Source organism: Octopus bimaculoides, chromosome 11 (assembly GCF_046866305.1).
Source record: "Octopus bimaculoides isolate indiv1 chromosome 11, ASM4686630v1, whole genome shotgun sequence".
NCBI lineage: Eukaryota > Metazoa > Mollusca > Cephalopoda > Octopoda > Octopodidae > Octopus > Octopus bimaculoides.
Genome location: NC_142938.1, coordinates 7,168,404 through 7,183,309, shown reverse-complemented (window position 1 = coordinate 7,183,309; position 14,906 = coordinate 7,168,404). Strand labels below are relative to the sequence as shown.

Genomic DNA, 14,906 nt, shown 5'->3' with positions numbered 1-14,906 from the left:
TTAGACAGTGAACTTTAGACATCATTATTCAATGTGTTCTTTAATTTTTAAAATGTTTGGTGTGATTTGGAGGAGATTGGGCTGTTATTTCTAACAGGTTGAGCAACCATGTTGAAGCTCCCTCACTGGTTTGTTATTCTTCTATTCTTCAGATAATGTCATATCAACAATATTTTTGTTATTCATTTACAGCAAAACATATGTTGCTGTTATTTGTATTCCTTGAATATTTTAGCATCAGATGAACAAGAAATTCTTCTATATATTTTATATTTAGATAAGAAAAAGAACAAAAAGAAAAAAAAACATATCTGGTAATAAGTTTTGGAAGATTTCAGTATTTTCAAGTATCATCATTGAAAGACTATCTGTTTATGAAGCAAAGATATGACATATGTATGGTGTAAATATGATGTATATTTACTATGCCTACACAAACATGGATAACACTCTGGATCGTATCCAAGAAGCCATTCACTTGATAAACAAAACTTCACTCCCTGCCCAACTCACTTGAGTCACCAACCATCATGCTCTGTTCATTTGCTTTTTTTCTGCTATATAGTTTAACTTTACACCATCCCAAGATGAAGCTATTCGATATATCTACTTATTACCCATGCTGTCTCACTAATCCCAAGATACTGTGGAACTCTTTTCCTGCTCAAATTTTTCCTCCACTGACTAAACACTAACAGTTTTGCATTTACTACCACTAATTATCCTTAATGTCCCATGAGGTTTTTTTTTTTTAAAGTTTAAAGATGCCCCCCCCCCCCCCCCTACGCCTACCATTTTCAACTGGCAAACTGAAAGAAGCTATTCAAATGTAACTAACACTTTTGGAAAGGGAAACAAATTAAATACAGTAAAGCATTTAGTCTTCTGTGCTACTATTTCTGCCAATCTTTGATATTGAAATCAAGGTGTATAGGCAAGCTATTAACTATGATACCAGGTAGCTCTCAGTTACACATTTGACATTAAAAGTACCTATTTGTAACAGAAAATAGCAGCAAGCAGTCAACTGATGTGACACAAACCATGTTTCTAATCTAGCGCATGTTGAGTGACTTGTAACATCTTCTCAAATTAGGAATTAGGTACTATAAAGTGTTTTTGTTATTTTACCATGATAGATTATTTTATCAGATATTTAGCTCTTAGACAAGCATTCTGCAATTAATGTCCAACATAAGGAGAGGTCCAGGATCTAATTCAAACTTTGTGATGATAGTGATTAAGATTGAACCCTATCATAGAAGCATATTGCTCTTATTTTTTCATTTTTACAAATTGTCACATAGAATATTTTAATATCGCTTACTTCAAAAATTTTAGCTGTTAGTTAAATTCGTAATGCTCAGCTTGTTTGAACAATACTTTATAACTGGTCTCATGATATTTTTGTCTTTACTTTAAAATTGATGCAAAATAAATTTGAAACTGATAAGCTTTTGCATATATTTTTATTGTTTCTGCAGCCTTGATATTTTAAAAAAAATTACCATCAACCAAGAGTTAGTGATTTACAGTTCTTCATTTGTAATCATAGTGGAATTCCTTCATTGAAAACTACTTAAGACATTTATTTAATTTCATTAATTAGTACTTACTGTTTTCCTTTTAGTTTTCTTATATAAATATATATACATACTATGTATGTATGTAACCTGTGGCTGTTCCAAAATATCAATCTAATTGAAGGTGCTTCCATATGAGCGCTCAGCATGTTAGAGATAGCTGTTAAATTCTATACAAAATATACTTTACCATATTAAAAATCAGGACACATAGTACAATCCTGGCATCCTAAGTGCAATAGTCCAGGAGTTTCAAATCAGGAGAGCTAGGAGGTCACATGATGTTGGGAGTCACTTGTTTATATGAAACTTTCCAGATAGAATCTTACCTTGAGCTACTTTGTAATGACCCTTATTGTCTCACTGGAGGTTGTTGACATATTGGTCCCACTGGAAAGGATGAAAGGTGGAATTTGAACTTGGAATGTAAAGTGCTGGTTAAAATATTGCCTGGCATTCTAATGATTCTACCATTCTATCACCTTTAATTGTCTAACATAGGCACAAGGTCTGAAATTCTGAGGGAGGGTTATATAGCTGATTAAGTCAACCCCAGTGCTTAACAGGTAGTTCATTTTACCAGCCCCAAAGGGATGAAAGTAAAGTTGGCCTCTAAGGAATTTGAACTTACAATGTAAAAACCAGGAACAAATATCACAAAGCAATTTTTCCAACACACAAATGATTCTGTGAACCCACTACCATACTAATAATTATAATAATAATGGTAATAAAAATACATCCAAATTTTCTATCCTGCAACTGATAAAAATGTAATTCTTACAAATATATATTTGTTGTCTTGGCACTGCAGTAAACATATTTGATTAAATTACAAAGTCGGTATTTATAGACATCTATTTTGATATAAAAGCCATCATCTACTTGGAAATTATCTGCGTATTAATGTGTATAAGTGGCTGTGTTTTTGTTGTTTTGTTTTCTTTTTGTGATAAAATGTTTTCTTTTTGCAGATGCATTACATACATAACCTGGCATCATAACATTATTAGGTGCCTTCTCCTCCGAGGAAGTATCTAAATACTGTTTAGTTTACAAACAAATACATATGTTTGTAGGTTAGGCTTTTATCTTGCAATAATCAGTATTTTCATTATATGGAATAACAGTAATTTCATAATTACAAAGAGATTCATTAAAAAATTTTTTTGTTTTTTTGGGGGGTCTAAGAAAACTATGAACATTTATCTTTGATCCCTGAACAAACAAAAGAATGATACATTTGATCAAGATATACAATACAATACATAATCAATGACAATTTATTTGTTTAAAGAGTGGTTCAATCCATATAAAATATAATATTGTGCAGCGTATTTACTTTACTAATGTAGTTTAGTTATAAATCCTTAGGTTTAGCCATTGGAATATCAGTGTAAAGTTGTTGCATTTATACCTTTCCCTTTGGTCTTAGTATTGTGAGATATTCCCTTTTTCCTTTCTAAATGGGTGTTTCAACAAACATTTCTAAATACTTCTGATCTTTCAGGTGTTTTATATAACAATATAGAAAAATATTTACATCCTTTTCCAGTTATGTAATGATTTATATGAGAAAAATATGTAGTTATTAAGGTGGTGCTCCAGCATGGCCACAGTCAGACAACTGAAACAAGTAAAAGAGTAAAAAAAATAAATAAATAAAGCTTTTTTTTTTCATTATTATATTGCAGATTTATTTTAGTAATATAATCAGACATTACAATACAGTTTTTGTTTTCCACCTTAGAATAAGTAAATATATATATAATTATTTTACAGAATGCATTCTAAAGTAATTATTGTATCGAAATAGAATTTTCTATTTTTAATTTTTATCTTGAGATATTTATATTGACTGCTTTAAATGAAGGAAGATTTATCTAACTTAAGATATTATTTATGGAGGAACAATTTGTAAAGTGTTGCAACAGATACTGCAAGAATGCCTGGCTACAAATTTGGTTTGGTGACTCAAACTTTTTAGACAGTAAATAATTTGAAAGATCTCCAAGATTCTTAACTTTATGAATATCTCTTGTGTAGTTATTAAACTCAGCTGTAAGAGCATCAGATTGTTTTGTGGTAATTATTCTGGCTTTCTGTTCCCCGAGTTCAAATCCTGCCAAAGTCAACTTTGCCTCAAGGCAGCTCCCCAGTATGGCTGTTGTCCAATGAGTGAAACTAATAAAGGAATTAACATTTAAAATGATAATTTATTATGAACAAGAAACGAGATATATAAAAGGTATGTTTGATGAAGGATTTGTTTTTTCATCATTCAAATTGAAATGAAAAAAAGGTAAGCAGACGATAGCAATTTGAGGGAAGTGTGTGGAAGCTAAAAGAAGTGACTCAATTTTTAGATAATACTAAAAGTAAATCAATTTATTGTATATCATGCCCCAAGTTTGCCATTCAACTTATAACATGATTGTTATAAACAGTTTAGGAAAGAAACAGGAAAATAAACATTATCAAATGCATGTACAATACCACAATCTTTACAAGAAGATAAAAGTTGTTTGATGTTTAACCCTTTTGTTACTGTATTTCTGTTGAGATGCTCTGTGTTTCTTTCAGTTACTTTAAATATAACAAAGAATTTAGTAAAATAACTTAATTATCACTAAGCTAATGTTAGGAACATAAATTGTGACTAAGGTTTGGTGGAAGATTTTAATTCAAAACATGAAAACAAGACATTTGTACTCAGAGCCAAAACTGGTTTCAGCCAGATTGGTAACGAAAGGGTTAAGGTGAATGTTATGACATTGATATCTAAATACATGTGTGTAATGTTTTGGGTGCCTTTACTACAAACCAAAGTATAAAGATGCATAAAGCCCTTATTCTAATGATCTGTCATTTAATTAGCAGCTTGAATTGAAAACAGACTACTGTTACAAACGTGATACAAGTTAGTTGAGAAGGCAATAAAAACAGACTAAAAGTAAAGGAAATCATCATTCTGTCAAGGACAGTTGTAGGCTTTAAAATTTGGCATTAATAGCAATAGCATTGTGGAATTAACTAATTAAATCAGTCATGTTATTCTCAATGACTCTTGTCAAAAAAAAACAAAAAAAAACATTCTCATTTACCATTAAAGATTAAACAACGGAAAGTTTCATTCATATAAAACTAATAGCTAAGGCAATAGTTTTGCTCTGGATTCATAACAAGACTGAGGAAGAGAAATTAAAATTCATAGACAGTTTAAAACCCAACCAAAGTGGACAGGGGTGAATTTAGCCCTTTCATGACCATATTTCTAACAAAATATATTTGTGTATGTTTCAGTTGGTTTTGAAATTACTTTTTTTCCATTATTGTAACATAAATTTAAAATGTTTGCATATAAGCAGTAAAATGACTTAATAGGCTAAAGTTAGGGTAGTTTCAGGTGAGTTGGTATCAAAAGGGTTAAATTAAATGAAGGTTAAATGTTGTGAGGTAACTTGAAGCAGAATCAGGAATTTATTGTAAATGTTCAAGGGATCAAATTCTCTCTCTCTCTCCTCACATTCTCTTTCACATCCATACAACAATATAAATATAGAATCTGCAAACTAAGAGACTGACAGACAGACTTGAATCAGACCTGGAATAGAGAGGGTCTGTCATTGATGAAGTTGCAAACGACAACAAAAGGAATTAGACAAACCTGATGGTGTAATTGACTGAATGATTAATCAAACAGTTGGTTAGTTAATTGGTTAAATAGTTAATCAATTAACAAATAAATAATGAAGAAGTGAAATATAACCAATGTGTGTGTTTGTTATGGGCAGAATTACCTTCCTGAAATACGACAAAATGTTTCAACACACAAGTTCACATCAAGAATCTTGCAAAGACAAAATGCTTTCAGGATCTGTCTTTTCCAGTGTTAGTTGGAGAAATGTTGACTAGCATTTTATCCACTCCCCTACTTCACATGCCAATTAATAGTACTTTTTCATTAGGCATCAAGACATTTTTAAGAAGAAATAAACAATTATTTTTGTCTAAACTCTGTGTATTGGTTAGTCTACATTTCTCCATAAGAAGCGTAGGATCAGTTTTCTTGTTTCTCTGGCATATATATCCCGCCACTCCCTGGACAGGCTGCCAGTCTATCACCGGATCACTCCTTTTTGCCAGCTGAGTGAACTGGAGTCACATGAAATGAAGTGTTTTGATCAAGAACACAACACATTCCTAATCGTCCAGTAATTGAAACCACAATCTTACAACCATGAGCCCAACACTCCCACAAGCTCTGTATATTACTGGTATCTATTTCAGGAATTCCAGTGTTGTAAAAGGTAAAAATTGGACTCTAAACTTAACAGCAAATCTTTGAAGTTTTGCTATAAAAAAAAGTTTTAAAAAATGTTAACCTGTCAAAACAGGATTAGATGTCACATTGTTTAAATTCCTCAGCCATTTTAAACCTTTTTCTTTTTTTTTTTTTAAATTTCTTAGTTTTCATTTTAACAGACGTTTGTTTAAAATAACCCTCTGGCATTAAATTTGGTATGAAAGCATATTTAGTCTTGCTGTTAAGTAATGTTTAGTTTAAAATTCTAAGAGCATGAGATCAGTAATCACTGCTTTGCCATTTTGACCTGTACTAGTTAGTCTTCAGCTGCAATGTAGCTGAAAATCCATGCTCTCTTGTTTATACATAATAAATACCGCATAGAATTCTAAGATGACACTGTGGCACAGTTTTGAGGAGAAAGAAAAACAAAAAACTAAATATGTCTTATGTATTCAATTTAGTAGGGTTTTTTTGTTTTTGTTTCGTGCATGTGTATGCATGGTCATTATCATAATTATTCTAATATTAAATTAATATAATTTACTGTCATGAATATTACCTGGTTAATATTTCATTACATGATCTATTTTTAACCATCACTTACTTATAATTAATACTTACTTATAATTGTCATTTTAAGACAAAAAAAGGTGCTGTTTGAACATTAAGGAACATGCTATATGTTTGAAAATATTTTTCTTTCAGAAGAGTCCAGATGTTTAAAAAGAAGTCAAAAAAGCCAGAGATCTCGAATCCTCTGAACTTTGAACATCGAGTACACACTGGCTTTGACCAAGAGCAAGGACGTTACATTGGTTTACCTTCACAATGGCAAGGGATTATTGGTCCAGGAGAACGGCGGCGACCCATTGTCGATCCTGCACATATTACCCCTACAGATATGGGTAATTATAAAGTAAGTAATGAGTTTGGTTTTATGGCTGGTTATGGGAAAAGAAAACATCTTAATAATAAGTATCTATAGCAAAAATTTAGAAAAAGAATTAAAAATATAATCTTCAATGTTGTTTCTGTTCTTACTTATACTCAGTTTAAAGGTTCAAATAATGTTAAAAATGTCCTAATAATAAAATGGATAGAGTATTATTAGCCTCTTAAAGGTAACAAGCTGGCAGAATTGTTAACATGCTGGACAAAATACCTCACAACATAGCTTCTGGCTTTATGTTCTGAGTTCAAATTCTGCCAAGGTCAGCTTTGCCTTTCATCCTTTTGGGGTTGATAAAATAAGTACCAGTTGAGCACTGAAGTTGATGTAATCAGTTTTCCCCTCTGCAAAATTTCAGGCCTTGTGTTTAGAGAATACAGGATTATTAGTTGGAAGAAAGATTAGTTTTTATTCCATCAATAGTGCTGAATTGTTAAAATACTTAGCGGTTTGGCAAAAGAGACCTATAGAATAAGTACTAAGCTTACAAAGATTTGTTCGCCTAAAGGCGGTGCTCCAGCATGGCCACAGTCAAATGACTGAAACAAATGATAAAAATAATAATAGAGAACTCCTAAATTAAATGACAGTCCACAAAATGTATTAACACTAAGTAATATATTACTAAAACAAAGATTAAACATTTTTTACTGCATCACAAAGTTCAAACTTGTATGCTTGGAAACAGTCATACAAGTTGTCATCTATTATCTCTGCTTGTTACGTTGGACAATAAAGTTCTATGCTGTTCAACAACTTATGAACCTGTGATATGGAACTGTTTATAGTAAATGAGACAGTAAAATATTAATTTGAATAATATTAATAAGTCTTTATAAAAATCTACAATTTACGTAATTAGTTCTAATAGCTAGATATACAGCATTCAGACGGTATTGTTGTTAATTTGCTATTAAAAGTTTTATGTTTGAAATTCTGTTGTATATTATTAATAGGTGAAATGGTCCGATCTCATGTTGTTTTGTTTTTGGTTTTTGTAAACTGTATTTAGCCATCCTGTTAGGATGATGTAAAACTATGAGAATCTACAAATGCCACTAACAGGAATTAGGAACAGTAGAAAATAACCTTGACAAAAACTGTTAAATATTCAAAACTATTGAGCATAAAACTCTCATTTGAAGAAATAAACATACTAAAGATCATCATCATCATCATCGTTTAACGTCCATTTTCCATGCTAGCATGGGTTGGATGGTTCGACTGGGGTCTGGGAAGCCAGAAGGCTACACCAGGCTCCAATCTGATCTGGCAGTGTTTCTACAGCTGGATGCCCTTCCTAACGTCAACCACTCTGAGAGTGTAGTAGGTGCTTTTTACATGCTACCAGCGCGGGCCAGAGGGGGCTGGCATCGACCATGTTCGGCTGGTGCTTTTAACATGCCACCGGCACAGGTGCCAGTCGAGGTGAAGGGGCTAGCATTGACCACATTCAGACGGTGCTTTTTACCTGCCACTAGCACAGGGAGCCACTCAGGTGGCACTGGCATCATCCACAACTACAATTTCCAGCAGTTCCTTATGTATTTGACTTATGCATAGCAATACTAATAACCTGGTGTTGGACCTCAGTATACATACACTTCAGAAAGAAGTGTTAGTTGAGTTCAAAATGTAATAAGAGAACAAGAAATTATGCAATGAATTTCATTAGCTTACAGCCGTTTCTGCTATAAGATGTAATGCACTAAAAGTTGAGTGCTTGTGTATCATCTTATAGCTTCGTTGGAGCTTCATATTATATATATTATCATCATCAAACTATGCAAACTGTGCTGTTGTTGCTGGCATGGGTTGAATGGTTTGACAGGATATGGTAAGCTGCAGGGCTGCATTGAACTCCAATGTCAGCTTTGACATGGTTTCTACTGCCCTTCTTAAGGCCAACCGCATTGCAGTGTAGACTGGGTATTGTTTTCATGCCACCAGCACCAGTGAGGTTGCCAAGTAACTGGCAAGACAAAAGAAGAACAGAGGAAAAAGGAAAAGGAAAAAATGTTCTTGCTACTAAGTGGGGGGAGTATTTAAGAAGGAGAGGTGGACAATGCCAGGTATTGAAAGGCTAAAGTATGATAGATGGACAAGCACAGGTGTCTTGCTATAGAGGAAATAAATGGCTATTCTTTCATTTTTATATCCGTTTTCCCATACTAGCATGAGTTATATGAATATATTATTATATTATTGAGACATTGCTTTACAGCTGGATGGCTTTTTGCTAACTGTCAGCTGTTTTTCAAGTAAAGGATCTTTTATTTCACATGTCATTAAAGGTGCAAGTGCATTAGATGATTTGATGATGGGAAATGACAGCAATTTTCGGATTAGCTCACATGTAAAGACATCTATGTACATGCATACACATGCTTAATATATGTAAAATAATACAATGGTCTTCTTGTCAGTTACACACCTCTCTTTAATTTGTTTATTATAGAAGAATATAACATTTTTCTTTGCATATTCCTGATATTTGTACTCCTTATTGAATAACTTTATTATAAGAAAAATAAAAGAAAATTGAGATTTTATGATGCTTAAGTCAAAATATTTTCCATTTTTTTCCAATTTCACCTTAAAATACACAGCTTTCATTGATTGAGAAATTCATTTGAAAAATAAATATCAATATGAAATAATCGTCTAAAGCACCACTTTATGTTGGTTATGAAGGGTAGGTCTGTAATACAACAGGCTTCTACATGTCCTCATTCTGAATTTTCTCTTCTATGAGCTCCAGTACTCTTAGGTTTGTCCTAATCACATCTGAGACATCACATAGAATAACTTTTACTATGGGTCACGCTTTATCTTTTCAACTATTTTACATTTTTTTATTTGTATTAATGTATATACATTTATACCATATCAAGAGTCAGTGAGTACATACCTATCTTTCAAAAGAGTGGGTAGTTGTTTTGCAGACAGATAATTACTCCATCACTTGGTGCCAGAATCAATTTAATTAATTGAATGTTTAAGCTAATAACACTTTGCTCAAATAACGTTTGATTTCTGTAAACAAAATAGACTAGAAAATTACAAATGAGAATAGTTTTCACTCATATTACAAAGCAATTCTTGTTTACAGTTTACAATAGGTAATTAGGCATAATGACATTTATTTGATGAAAATAATTTAAAAGAAACACAGCAGTAAACTGATGTATATTTATAAAATTAAATTATTTGAGGTATGTTGATGACTTTTACTGTTTATCTGTTAATGTCTTTATTCAGGAATTTTGTATTTTAAAAATTGTCTAATTGTAATTAGTTCTATTTTGGGTTAGCTTTATTTGAAGTAATGACTGTGCACTCTTGGTATTTGTGTCGGTGGTAAAGTGATTGAGTCTTCAGAAAGATTTAAATAACAATATACAATGTATTACTAATATTACAAGTTTTACTAATATTATAGGTGCAGATTTGACTGTATGGTAAGAAGTTTGCTTCCCAACTACATGGTTTCGAGTACAGTTCCATTGCATGGTATCTTGGCAAGTGCTTTCTAGTATAGCTCTGGACCTACCAAATCTTTGGGAGTGGATTTGGTAGATGGAAACTGAAAGAAGCCTATTGTGTGTGTTAGTGATTCCTTGCCTTGACATCGTGTGTTAATTGTAAACAAGCTGTCACCATTATACAAGCAGTATTCTTCATTTCCAATTTTCTGTGAAAACATGTCTGGTCATGTGAAAATATTACCTTACTTGCAAGCAGGTGAGGGTTGGCAACAGAAAGGGCATCCAGTTGTAGAAAATCCATCTAAACAAATTTTGTTCAAACCATGCATGTGTGCATGGGAAAGTAGATGTTAAAATGATGATGAGTATATATATATATGAGTATTGGGTTATCTCATTGCAAGCTGTACACCCTATGGCTCAAAAGCTTTGTACTGCAAAGTGATGAATCACTCAGCAATTATAGAGTGCTTTTGCTACTTGCAATAATGAATTGTAAAGTAGCTAGTCATAGATAAATGGACAGGCCCAGCAAGGTAAAATACCTTAATCATGGACATAACATACTACTGGTAAAATAGTTTAAACCATCACTTCTCAACTAAAAGACCAGTAACCTATTCATTTGACCTGCTGAAATTCTCTTTTGTTTCTGTATAGTTATTAAGTTTGGTGCATGTAAAAAGAAAAAGATTTTATAATGGAATTATAAAAATAAAATTTTATATGGTCTTTTTAAGAACGAGATCTACTGAATTTTTTTTTTTTTATTTCAGACTATTGTGCGAGGTAATTCATCATCCAGCATCAATGGTTATGCAGCTGATAACAAAAGTATCACAGTTGCAAGATCCAATTCTTTACGAAAAGAAAGTCCACCATCATTACGACACAAACGGTATGTTCCTGACAGTTATTATGCATCAGTACCTGAAGATGAACCAGTTAATTATAATAATCGGCCGCACTCCACTCATCTCAATCATTCATACATGAGAGATCACATGAACGGTCCCTATCAAGACAGAGATTTTAAAACCTTACCTCATGAACCAGTTCATCAGAAAAATTATATTGACAGCCAAAATCGTCCTAGATATTCAGATAGTGGGCATCCTGATCATAGATTTAATGATGAACGCTCTCGTGAAGGTCCGCCACCTTACTCAGTTGGACCAGGACATAATCGAGAAGAGTACCGTCCACCAAATCCCATGAATGGAACTTTGATGGTCCCTGTTCTTCCAAAGCACAACAACTTTCCAGCTCCACTCAGCAATGTAAACCGAGTAATACCAAAACACCATGGGAGGATGGATTACGATAAGGTTTGTATGATTAAACTGGTTTATTTACTGAACTATTATTGTAATGGTTATTGATTAATTGATAAACTAAGTCAAATAATATTGACTATTTGGATACTGACAAACATGTTTCTATGTCAGAGAAAGTGAACACTAGAGAGATATTCTGAACAATCGAAAGACGAAGTTTCTAATTCTCAACAGGGGAAAGCAATTAGCAAGAATTGACATGCAAATATTGTAACATTTCTATTAGTGATTGGAGCAATTGTTAGGTAAAGAACAGTGAAATAATGGCTACTGATCTCTAGAGAATAGTTTTAAAATTATTGACTCTTCAGATGAAATCAAACCTATCTCATGTATGGAAGCATGGGCAGATACAATTAACAAATCTCACTTTTTTTGTTTTTTAAATGTAACTATTAAATTTTGTAGGAACATTATAAACTTCTCTGATTTCCTTCATAAATGTCATCTCTTTGCTACTTTCACACAGTGCTTTTACTATCATTTCTTCGTGTTTAGGATATTGTACATTTGACATTTGCTGTTGGTTGGTTTCAGGGTATTCTCTTCAAAGAAATACCAATATTGCATAAATATGAATACAATTATGTTGGTGATTGTGTCTGAAGACAAAATTATTTTTTTTATTCATTCAATTAAAGACAATGTTCCTATACTATAAGCTTCATTCAATCTTCAATTAAGCTTCCTTCACTGTTGCTGCACATTTAGTATATTTCAGGCTGGATGTTAAAATGTAATCTTAAATTAATTGTGTATTATTTATTACTGATAAATAGTTCTCAATCAGACTGTGCGTCTATCAGATGAATAAGGAATTGATTACTTTTTCAATATTGTTTTCATTAAGAATTAAAGTGTTTTGCTTCAACATTTACAAAAAGCCCATATATCTGTTTCAGTTATTTTCCTCTTAAATTATAGTTGCTTGTTTTTCAAAGCATTCTTACCATGCTGCCATGAGTTCTTTAAATTTCAACAAGTAAATAAAGTGCTGACTTATGATGCCTACCTTTAAGCACTTTAATTCTGAAGTTGGAGCAGTAACTTGTATTTATATGATTTTAATTAACCCTTTGGCATTCAGATTACTCTATCAAATGAAATAGTTATTTATTCATGTTGTTTTGAATTGGATCTGGCATTATCTCATAGCTTCAATATTTCAATGATGTGATTGTCTATTTGCAATGACATTGTAGGGTAGGAGTGAGAGGCCAAATCCAGTTGGATTTTAGCCGAGCATGGCTGGTTCAGATGCTAAAGGGTTACAGGACAGAATAATGTTCCTTGTTTTGAGACAGGTCGTAGAAATATTAGCACGAATAACTTTCAAATCATTGTTTTATCATCAGCCACAGCCTGTAAATCTCATATTTAACTCATTTTTATCAGCATCTAACTTCTTATTCATTGAATCACCAAATTATCTAATTCAATGTTCTAATTCATTGATTTTCTAATTAATGTTTTCTAAAAGTCAGAAATACTGTACTATTTTGTTAAAACGATATCTTCCATGGGTTTTTTTTTCTTTACTAGTTTAGAGGTAAATTATCATCATCTCCCTTTTAAAATATGTTTTTGCTTGTCAAATAAATCTAAAGTATTGCCTTGTTAACTATAGTTGCTGGATTTATATGTGAGTATTTTCATAACTTTACTGTATGCCACTTACATGTAGCTGTATATATTGGTTAGTTTCATGGCACATTAGTCCAGAATTATAGTGGTAGTCTTTCTTTTAGCTCTCTTGGTTACTACAAGATTTTAATTGAACATATACCTGTTTAATGAATTATAAAAGCATCCAGACATTCTATTTGTATTTCAATTAGTTTAATGAACGAAACTAAGGGTTTTGTTAGGGAAATACTTTATTTTCAGTTAAAAGTACCTAGACTGGTGATCTTCAAATTCTTTTTAATTTTGTAACTTAATTTTTCATCTGATGGCAGTAATATTGGTCAAATGGGAATTTTGATTTAGTGATTTCAGAAAATTAATAAACTAAGCAGCATTACAATGTAAATTTCTGTTGCAGTTCTATAATGTGGCACCGTTTCTGTTCATTTTAGCAGTATGTTTCCTTCAAGTGCTAAGTAGATTTAGAATATATTTTGTAGCACTGTGAAACCATATCAGGCTTTACAATGCGAATATTCTGACAGTACATTTCTGTTGAAGGATGTTAGTACTTACGATGTAGGATTTCTCATAGGGAGTCTGAGAGGATTGAAAAGGGGGGAAAACCAATTGTCACGTTTAATAAAATTAAGATAATTTTAAGAAAGAATTAAATGAATGCAAACTGTATCTTCTGTACTCATTAATAAAGAGGTGGAGACCCAAAAATTTCATTATGTGGGTGGGGACAAATTATACAGATGTAAACTTGTTTACACATTGGCAAATGAGGTGGGGGCTAAAAACTTCAGTATTTGGTGGTGGTTGTAGGGGGACTAGTATTTGCCTGTTTGAGAACCACTGATACTAATAGATTTCATTTCAATTATAGAAGAGTGAAGAGCTGTTCTAAAACTCTTACAGGTTGAGAATTAGAGCTCAGAACCATAAAACATTAATTAGTGACAGGATATACTCAACTATAATAAATTTATTGCAGCTGTAATGTGTTTATTGTGATAGCAATATTTTGTTTTTTTTTACTTTGGTAGTATTTTTTAAAAAATGTTATATAACATTATACACTTTAGTGTTATGAAAAGACTACAATTCTTATTTCTAAAAGTATATGATATATTTTCATTTATGTTTTTATTAGTTTTTTTTATCAGCTTTTAAAAACAGCTTTTTTTTTTATCAGTTGACCTTGGCATAAAAATTTTATTTCTACTTTGTATTGTCACCTCTATTTGTTGATTAAATATTTGTTAAAAGGTTAATTTTGGTAAATTATTTACGGGAGGCTGATGTCAAGATTGTGGAGAATAAGAACACTGATTCTGGAGATATTTTGAGGAACTTTTACACAAAAAGACAATCAAAACAATCAAGATAGGGTGTTTAATCCTGTTCATAGTGGGAAGTGATGGTAGTGTTAGAATCTCAAATACTTATCAGATGGCAGTGCTCCAGCATGATCACAGCTCAGTGGCTAGCACTTATATAAAGTCTAGGTCATATTTGGAAGAAAGATTTGAGCAGAAAAGGAGAGAAAGGTTCCCAAGGGCTACAGTTGGAGGTGGGTGTTAAATGTTTGATACATAAATTAATGTC

General features: G+C 32.1%; 1 protein-coding gene across 2 annotated transcripts in view; it reads left to right on the top strand.

Moving 5' to 3' along the window:
• LOC106877174 (serine/threonine-protein kinase PAK mbt) overlaps positions 1–14,906 on the top strand; it is a 43,328-nt gene that overhangs the window by 13,207 nt on the left and 15,215 nt on the right. For both annotated transcript variants that reach the window (XM_014926003.3, XM_014926002.3), the window contains exons 2-3: positions 6,598–6,808; positions 11,106–11,657. In XM_014926003.3, the coding sequence (XP_014781489.1) occupies positions 6,608–6,808; positions 11,106–11,657 (753 nt within the window). In that variant the 5' untranslated portion in view covers positions 6,598–6,607. The remainder of the gene's footprint in view (positions 1–6,597; positions 6,809–11,105; positions 11,658–14,906) is intronic.